A 10,065-nucleotide genomic window follows, 5' to 3' on the forward strand; every position below is an offset into this window, starting at 1 on the left:
GTGACAGAGTTCCACCATGTGACCAGCAGGTGGCAGCAAAGACTGCCTTTTCACCAGCATGGTTGCCCTCACGGTGGGAAAATTTTCTTTTCCCCAGCCTACAGTCTGATTTTGCAACCGTACTTACTCACCCCCAAGGGATTTTGTAAGCAATCCCCTCTATTCGTGCTTTTCCAGACTAGACAGAAAGGGAGCAATAGCCACGTCCTAACCCAAGCCCAGACAGAAAGTCAAGCGCTGCAGGCGTTGGCAGGCGTGGGAAGAAAATCATCTTGGAATCAGGCAGATCTGAATTTCAGTCCCGGTTTTATCCCTTTCTCTCCTCCTGCCCTCAGCCAGTTAACGTAACCTGTCTGGGTGACAAACGGTGACCACACTGCAGCCAGCCAGCCATGAACTTGCTCAGAAAAGTTGTGGTAAAGGATCGAGCACTGTTTGGGAGCTAGGAATATGCCACTAGCTCGCTGTGCACCTTTGTGCAACTTACCTAACCTCTCTGGTCCTCCGTCTCCTTAACGAAGAAGAAGAGCTGATCCAGAGGGCAGGGATGAGGATGAAAGCCAGAGCAGGCACGCGGAGGCTGCATTCTGTAATGTTCTGTCTGTGATTAAGGGGTTGTTTTGTTGTTTCATGGGTTCTGCATCCCCCTCGGCCTCCTCCAGCCGGAACAGATACACATGTGTGGACACACAGCACACACCACCAGGCAGCACAGGCGCTGAGAGAACAGCCAAGCCCAGAGCTTAGTCCACAGTGGTTCTCGGGTTGGGCCTCGGACCTCCACTAGTGGCCTTGGAGGAACAAGAGGCTGCGGCCTACCAAGATGGGTCCACGAGGCCCCAGGCCAGCCGCCTCCCACCACGACCAGGCCTCCAGGTTCAGATGGCCTGCTCCTGCCGCCGTCTCAGGCTGAGCACGCGGGCTGCCGCCAGGAAGGTGGCCCCGGTGAGCAGCTCGGCGATGAAACTGATCCAGCCCAGGGCCAGGGACCAGCCGAAGCGGATGTCCACCTGGTCCAGGAGGGCCTTCTCCTCCAGGAGACACAGCGCCTCCTGGAGGGCGGCGGCGGAATACGCGATGTAGAGGCTGATGCCAGCGAGGGTGACCAGAGCTGCAGGGAGGCCAAGGAGAGCAGATCAACCCCCCTGGCACTGCCCTCCTCCTCCTTGTCGCCCGGCCACGCCACCCTGGCCTTGTGAGGCATCCGTGCTCCTTCTCACCCCAGGGCCCACACACACTGGGCCCTCAGCCCCGTACACCCTCCTTCCCTTCTTCCTGCCATCAGTGACGCCTCTCCATCCCTGCGCCTCGGCTCGTGTGTCCACTCCGGTCAAATCCCCCTGTGGCCTCACAGCACCGCGCAGCCCTCAGTCACTGTCACTGCCCAGGTCGGAACTGCGACTTTGCATTTGTTTGTGAAATAACTAACGTCTGTCTGCCCCAACGAGCCGAGAGCTCCAGGGCCTCGCCCTGGATTTCCCAGCACCCAGAATGACCCCCGCACACAGTGGGTCTTCAAAAACATATCATTAAAACTGCGCTGTCCGGGCCTAGAGCCACTGGCCATGCGAGGCTGTTTAAACTTCATTTACACGAAAGGCTCAGCCCCTCGTTGGCACCTGCCGCGTGTCGTGTGCCCCTGAACCTGGGTCCCGGCTCCCCCACTGCACGGCGCAGGTCAGGGAGCGTCACCCCCGGGCGGTGCCAGGGTCCAGATTTTGTCATTGGATGAGCAATGAATGCCGACATGAATAATGATCGTGGGTGCTTGCAGATCTGAGCCTCAGATTTTCACCTTCGCTTACTCCTTTTATTTTTTTTTCCTCCATGGATTCCAAGTGTGTGTGTCATCGATGTTCTCGGTTTTGTTTTTGTTTTTGTTTTTGTTTTTTTAAGGTGGGACCGTGTCAAGCGCAGCGGAAGTAGTGAGGCCTGAGCACAAGCAGCCAGTGTGCTGGATCCCAGCTTTGAAAGCCTCTGGTCGGCCAAGCGCATGGTATTAACCCACGCGTGGCCCGGATTTTTAATTAATCACAGCGGATTCTGTCAGAATGGCAGAGGGCACAAGAGTGAAGGTCTTCTGCCAGCTCCCAGCCCTAAAGCGGACGCTCTCTCCGGACTGCTTCTTTGGCAAAATCATGGAAATGACTCTCAGAGCCCGCTTTCCACCCCTCTGCCTCGCCCTTGGGACCACAGACCCAGGGAACGAGGGACCCTGGGCCGGAAACCGCTCATCCCTTGCAGCTGGGATATCACAGATGGGGAAACTGAGCCCAGAGAGATGACGGGGCCCCTGTTCCCTCCCCTGCTGAGGGTCCGTGTGCAGCGCCTCCTGCTGGAGCCCAAGCCCCTGGCGAGGGGAGCACCTACCTCCAAAGAGGAAGAGGGTTCCCGTGAGCAGAAGGAGGAGGGAGGCTCGGAGGAGGAAGCTCAGAAACCCTGTCATCCCTCCAAACACCATCAGGATCAGGCTGAGCGGCAGCAGAATCACGAAGGTCCCATGCATTGCTGAGAAGAGAGAAGACAGCAGGTCATTAACATCCTTCAGTCAATCAACAAACATTTCCCGATCATCTGCTATGGGGCCACGCCCAAATGCTGTGGGCAGGAATTAGCACCGTTGGTTACTACTACTACTACTTCTAATGATAGCAATAATAATACTAAGAACACTTACTGAGGCTCATCTCTGCCAGGCTTTGTGTTGCATAAACATTGTCGCATGTAATTCTCATGCCCCTTGCAAGGTAGGTATTTACTGTTCATTCACTAATTCACTCCGCCCATGTGTATGGAGTGCGTACTGTGTGCCAGGCACATTGAAACGGCTGAGTCGGTGGCAAACACACCAAGACTTCTTCCTTCGTGGGGCTGCCATTTAGTGAGGGGAATCAAGTAGCGAACAAATAAATAAGTGACAAAGTTGAGAGGTGGCGACAAATGCATGGGGTGGGGAGTAAATGCAGCAAGGGGGTGACATTTGATGAAGCAAAGACCTGAAGGAGGTAAGGGAGGCATCTGTGCAGAATGAAGGGCCAGAGGGCAAGGGTCACAGGCAGAGGGAGGAGCAGATGCAGAGTCTGAGATGGGAGTGCGCCTGGGAGGTGGGGTCCCCTAGGGAAAGCCAGCGAGGGTGGCATGGAGCGAGGGAAAAGAGAGGCACATTATTACATTACAAGGCATGATTAGAACTTGCATTATAAAATTGGAAAATAGAAAAGAATGAATTACATGAAAGCCAAGACCCATGGTGAGGTGGGGTGGAGGAAGTCTAGGGTCTCGAGAGCTCAAGGTCTAAATAATTGCCACCACTTTGGCTCTGAGCTTCCCAACAACCAATGCAAAAAGGGAAACAAGTGCAAAGTTCTTTTTCACCGGTCATTCATTTACCAAATATTTATCAGCCATTTACTGTGAGCGGGGCACTGGGCCTCTTTGCATTCTTTTGGCAACAAGATAGGCATGAAAATAAACACTTCCATCCTTCAGAGTAATCGAAGAATCATTTCTTCCAGGAGTCTTTTTCTATCCACGTCTGCCGCTGTCCACACGGTCAGGTGGCCCTGCTCTGTGCCCCCTCGGCTCTCCATAGTCACCCTGTCCTGGCATTTGTTTCCTAGTGTTGAAGACATCTTAGTCACTTTTCTGTCTCGCCCGTTAAGCTGTGAGTTCCTTGACGAGGCAGATCTTGTCTCCTCTTGTACAATTGTACCCCTGAATTTCTAGTAACACTCTTAGGATGTGGTGAGTATTCGACAGGTATTTGTTGACCTAATTAATTCACTAAAAACTAGACAGTATGGCTCTCTGGCAGTAAAAATATGGCAGTTGCTAAGAATTCAAAAAGAAACCAAGGAAGCTTGAGAGATGACCTCACAGTGGTTAAAAATATGGACTTTAGAGCTGGATGATCTGCCATTTAAACTGGGGCTCTGGCTGGGGGCCTTGGGCATGTCACTTAATTCCTCAGAAGCTCCATTTCCACATCTGTGAAATGGAGGTAATAATATGTGGTCCACAGTATTATCCCAAGAACAATATGTGTAAAAACAATGCAGCGACATGGGGGAATTGTTCAATTCGTATCCTGTAGAAAAAGTACTAAATAAATCATAACCTGCCACAAATAAAGACAATGAAGTGGTAATAATTCAGTCTGACTTCCACTGTGACCAAATTACTTTGTTCTCAATCCCCTAAATGCCACCAACCTCAGTACGTCAAGGAAACAAGACTGATCTCCCTCCCAGGGCTGTCACGGGAGAAAATGTGATTACAGGGGACGAGACCTGTGGTTCTCCTTCCTCTCTCTCCCCCGCCCCCCCATCCTTCCTTCCTTCCTTTCCTAAGGAAAAATCTTGGGCAAGGAAGCACAACAGCTGGCATGAAAACCTGGTCCTGTAGGTCTGGCCCCGGCATGGCACTGTCTCCAAACGATGGCTGAAAAGTAAAATCATTCCTCATTTAGAAATTAATACGGTTTCCCGGAGTTGGTCGAGCCCTGGCAGCCCACGTGCGAGTTCCCCAGACGCGCTACAAACGGACTTGATGTACGAATTCAATTAAAAGCCTGGGAAAGAACAGTCCCCATGGGAGAGTTGTAAAGTCTCCTGCTGAAATGTGGTTTTAGCTCTCTCTCTTTTTTATTTCTTTTTTCTTCTTCTTCTTTTTTTTTTTTTGCATGTGCCTTCGCCTTTATTATTTTTTGATTTTTCTAGGCTGTGGACTTGGAACATGAGTTCTGTTCTCTTGGGAAATGTACCCTTCTCCAACCACATCTCATCCAAGAACAAACGTCTACGGGCCTCTGATAAGGGTCGGGCTCTGCCACCGAGCTGGGGACGCCACCGTGGACGAGGACCCTGCCCCAGTACTGGAGAGAGACTAGCAAGGAAACAGAGGAGATAATTACAGACTGCGACGTGTCACGAAGGAAATAAGCATGATGACACGGAAAAACGGGGTGGGCAGTGAGTGGCCGTATTAGTTTCTTCCGGGCGCTGTAACAAATTCCGGCAAACTTGGTGTCTTAAACACAGCTGGAATTTCTTCTCTCACGGTTCTGGAGGCCTCAAGTCCAAAATCAAGGTGTCAGCAGGACCGCACTTCCTCCAAAGTCTCCAGCGGAGAATCCTTCCCCTCCTCTTCCAGCTTCTGACGGATGCTGACCATCCTTGATGTCCCTTGGCTTGTGGCAGCCTCGCTCTTAACGTCCACCTCTGTCTTCACATGGCCTGCTTTTCTCTCCTCTGGGATTGTCCTTTTCTTCTAAGGAGACTTGTCATAGGATGTAGGGCCCATCTGGTGAATCGAAAATGATCTCATCCCAAGATCCTTAACTTAATTACATCTGCAGAGACACTTCTACCAAATAATGTCACATTCCCGGGTACCAGGGGTTAGGACGTGGACCTGTCTTTTGGCGGAGTGACGCCTTCCACTCCGCTGTCGAATCTGCAGTCGAAGCTCCACAGATGATAGCTCAGGAGAATTGATAACGATAACGTTGCCATTATTTCATCAAGGTCATGGTTTCATCGAGGATACATATGTGCCCAAGTACATATTTTGAGATTTTCAACTCAAAAATGCTTTGTCGCGAGTAGAAAGAATGCAGACCCAGAAAGAAGTAAAAATGCTCCCGCAGAGGAAAACTGACTGCTCCGTTGTCACATGGTGCAAAGAACCGCTCGGCGGGAACACCAGGCTCCCACCATGCTCCCGAGATCAGGAACCCCCGAGGTGGTTAGCGAAGCAACAGTTCTGCTCTTAAAGACAGAAGGGACACGCTTTTCTCCAGATACATCAGACGCTCTGGCAGCCGAAGAAAGTCTCAGGAACCATTTCAAACCAAAGCGGGCGATGTCACCGTCTTTAGTTTACAACCTTGTCAGTGTGACTTTGAGACTCCAGGATGGGCCCAGACACATTCAATCCTATTGTGCTTGATAAGAAAGTGGATTTTTAAAAAATGTTTGTAAATATTTGTCCTTGAGTCTGCTGTTAGCAGAACATAGCCCCCTTGAGGACCGGGAATGCCTCTCAGTTATCTTCATGGTCTCCGAGGTGCGTTGTTGTGGTATGCAAAGAACGCACTCTGCATGCAAAGACTTGGGTTCAAATCCTGACTCTGTCTGTTACCAAGAAAATGATACCATCTTTCAAAAGCCCGTTTCCTCACCTGTCAAATTGGACCATGGATTACCTTCTGACTTTGCCAAGCCGTTGTGAGCTTTGAATGTTGGGATAATTGTTTCTTTCTTATCCTCGAGTACCTTACGCTCTTCCAGGTAAGACTTTTTAACTCCCATTTCACAGATGAGGAAACGGAGGTTCAAGGTGTCAAAGTTCAAGGTATGTCAGTTGCTCAAGACGGAAGAGCTATCAAGTGTCACAAGAAAGGGGGCTGGCAAAGGGGTGATGGGACTGCAGACAGGTGCTTAACCCAGCCTGGGAGTGAGGAAGGGTTTGGAATGGGATCTTAGCTAAGACCCGGAGGTCAGGTGAAGAGGCGTTAAGTGGACCCAGAGGAGGGGCATGGATGTTCCTGGAAGAGAGGACAGAATGTGCCAAGACCCCAAAGCAGGAGACACTCCAGAAGCACGCACATACTTCGGTTCTGGCAGCTGGAGAGAGAAGCAGAGATCGCAGATAGCTCCATGAACCACACTCAGGAGAAGTTCGCCCGCTAGGGCATCCTCTTGGGGTGTATTTGGTAGCAATCTATAACGCTCTTTCGGGAAATTTTTCAAACAAGTCTCATGTGGTCGCCCCCGGCTTTTTTTTTCGTCTCCTCCCAGAGTGAACCTCCAGGAATGCTTAGAGCACATCCTTCCAGTCTTTTTTCCATATATTTATGTTTTTTTCCTACATATATTTACTTATTTCCCCAAGGTGTGCATTTGGTCACACTTTAACATATCTAAAAATAGGATGTGTTTGACCATCCAAAGCGTCACACATTTATAATTGGCAGGGTTGTTTTCTTTCTGAATGGCATATTAAATTTTTGGCATCTACCCACAGAAAAGGTATAACTCGGGCGGGGGGGGCGGGAGTTGGGATGAGGGGAGAAATAACAAATGGAATCATACTGCCCATAACGCCCTGTAATCTGTTGGGTTTGTTTGTTTTTTTTTTTTTTTTTTTTTTCATTTCATAGTATAACTTGGCATTCTACCCAGGTTAGTATACTATTTTTACAGGCTACATAATATTCCACACAATAAATATATCACACATAAATGTTTAGCCATATCTCCGTGCATGGGCACTGAAGCTGTGTCTTGTTTTTCACTGTTACAAAAATGGTATGGTGAACCTCTTCTCAGAAGCCAAACATAGTCAATACCAAGGAGTGGAATTACTTTGAATATGAATTTTTTAATGCGTACTTGACTTTCTGTGGGCGCCCCGAAGCCTGGGGCTTTGTGCCTGGAGGAGTGCAGCTATGCATACCTTGCAACTCAAAGTTCCCTCCTGGGCCCAGGCAGCATCTGAACACCTTTATGTCCCCAGTCCCTTCTCCGTGCCTGTACCCACCACCTCCTCTCCTGTGACTTGCACCAGGCATCATGGGAGGGCTGGTTTTAATTTCCACACTCCCGCAAGAGCCCAGCACCCAATCTCACCTCCTCAGAGGACGGCCAAGCTCAGTCCTGCCTCGTGGCTCACATTACACTGAAATTATACTCAGTGTAGCATCATTCTAAAAGGGTAGACATTGCCTGGGTTCAAATCCCTGATCTACCAGTTACTGTGCAAACTTTGGTAACTTACCTAACCTCTCTGTGCCTCGGTTTCTTCATTCAAAAAATGAGGATGATAATAACAGTATCCACCTCATGAGGTTGTTGTGAGGATCAGCTCCATTTTATGGGTGAGAAGCCTGAGGCTCGAGGAAGCAATATGACTTAAAGCAGGAGGAGGAGACATTAACTGAGCTCCTACTGCACACAGTGCCATCTGTGTTGGATGCTTTGCTCATGTGACCTCATTTCATCTCAAAGCAGCCTGTTTATGGAAGGTGACTCGCCAGAAGTCAGACAGCTGGTAAGAGGTGGGTCCTTATTTATCATAGGGATAATCCTTTGTCACGAGTGGCACATAACTCAGCCTGGCCAATCCACATATCCCACCCCTTCTGCCATAGGGATCGGCTCAGATCTGGACATGTGATCCAATCTGGTCCAGCGAGAAGCCTACCTGAAAGTTTTACAGAATTCTTGGTAAACGGCAAGTCTCCTCCTGCTTGGGTCGTTAAGACTGGACATGATTTAGTTGAAAGCAGAGCCCAAACAGAGGCAAAGCCCCAAGAGGAGAAGAAAAATTGAGTTCAGTTCTCTGGATTCTAGCAGGCTGGAGCTTTGCAGTTACATGGACCAAGAATTCCTTTTCTTGCTTAAACAGGTATGATTTGAATTTCGGCCACTTGCCACCAAAAGACTCCTGGCTGATACTGCTCCAGACTGCGGCTCTTATCTGCACTGTGCTGAATTAGATGACCTCTCTCCTCGCCAAAATTAGTCCAGTGCCTAGCCAGGGAACCAAAGCCACAACATCCCCAGAGCTAACCTGAAAAACAAAGTGGATTTTTCTTGGGCACTGAAGTGGTCTGCCTGCTTGGGTTTTCTGGGAGGAAAAATCCAAGGTTCTCCCCACATACCCCCACCAGGATGGGTCTAGGAGGCTGATTCAGAGGACATGCCGCCTGGACAGCTGGCCTCTCCCCATTATGGAAAGAAACATCTTCACAAAATAGAAGAGCTTGGACAAGATTCGAAATTCCTTCTAGAGATAGAAACATTCTGGGAAAAAAGCTCTCTCCAGGGGTGATTTGCAGCAAGCATGCGGTCCGAAGGGGCAGACTGCTCTCTGCTGCAGATGATATAATGATAATAACAGCAGCTACCACTTCAGGCGCACTTACGGGGGGCCAGGCCCTGCCGGAAGCTCTTTAACTACGCCCTCCCCTTGCATCCTCACAAGATCCTTATGAAGAAAGATGACAGCTATTCTCATTTTGCCCATGAGAGCTATACGGGAGTTAGCCATCCAATTCACCCATAGATGTGATGAGTGGTCTGGACGCCAGCACCCAGCCCTACAAAGGGTTGGCACTCCATAGATGTGGCTACAGCTAAAAGAGGCTGGAAGGAATAGTCAGAGGATTCGTGTTTATTGAGCACTTATTATGTGTCTAGTACTTTTATAGCAAATTCTTTCATGCAGAGTAGAGGTCCCACAGCAAGCAGCACTATGGGAGGTCCCAGGTAAAGTCTATTTTTTCATCCGTCTGGTTCTTAGAATCCTGACCACATTTTCTCATGGTTTTGGCATCTCATTTCAATAGATGTAGGAAGTGAGGCTCAGAGCGGTTAAGACACCTATCCCAGGATCACAGAGGGTCCTGGTGAAGGTCTGAGCTGGGATTTGACCCCCATCTTCCTTACTTCAAGGGTGAAAACTCTTGATTATTCTTGAAACAACATTCTGAGAACATCCAAGTTCCTCACAGTCCAGCGTGAAGCTGAGGGCAGAGTCCAGAGTACCTCTACCTTTCCTCAACCTTCCATATGTCCCAGGTGTCTGGGGGATGTGTCCTTCAGTGAGACCTTATGCCATGGTATGCTGGAGCTGGATCATATCAGCTCACGAGAACCAATTAAGTTTTAGGAATTTTGTGAGCCAGCTGACATCATGTTGATACCTCGAAATTGACCACAGGGAGAATATTTACACCACAGAAATCAGCAAATGCTACAAATCCAGACTCCTCCGCCCCGCCCCCCTTCCCTCCCAGAGAGCCGGTTGTTAAATATTTTCCAGCATACCCCTGGACTTCACAGAAACAACTCTGGTTCATTCATTTACTCATTCATTCATTCATTCAGCAAATATATATTGAGCTCCACCTGTAACATAATATAGTCTGCATTCATTCTCATACCTGTGCGGCAAACCTTGGCTCCTGGCCTACACTCTGCCGGGCTCTGCGCTAAATATTGGGATCTCGGCAGTGGCTAGGTAGACATGGCTCCTGCTCTCATGGAGCTCCCAGTCTAA

The 10,065-nt window shown here is 49.4% G+C and overlaps 1 protein-coding gene across 2 annotated transcripts in view; it reads right to left on the reverse strand.

Moving 5' to 3' along the window:
- Positions 1-821: 821 nt before the first annotated feature.
- Positions 822-10,065, reverse strand: part of TMEM114 (transmembrane protein 114) — a 12,584-nt gene continuing 3,340 nt past the window's right edge. Inside the window, exons 3-4 of one of the 2 annotated variants that reach the window (XM_011358351.1) lie at positions 2,371-2,508; positions 822-1,111 (exon numbers count right to left, since the gene is read on the reverse strand). In XM_011358351.1, the coding sequence (XP_011356653.1) occupies positions 879-1,111; positions 2,371-2,508 (371 nt within the window). In that variant the 3' untranslated portion in view covers positions 822-878. The remainder of the gene's footprint in view (positions 1,112-2,370; positions 2,509-10,065) is intronic. The other variant, XM_011358353.1, reaches the window with a different exon arrangement.

Source organism: Pteropus vampyrus, unplaced genomic scaffold (genome assembly GCF_000151845.1).
Source record: "Pteropus vampyrus isolate Shadow unplaced genomic scaffold, Pvam_2.0 Scaffold40, whole genome shotgun sequence".
In the NCBI taxonomy this organism is placed as follows: domain Eukaryota; kingdom Metazoa; phylum Chordata; class Mammalia; order Chiroptera; family Pteropodidae; genus Pteropus; species Pteropus vampyrus.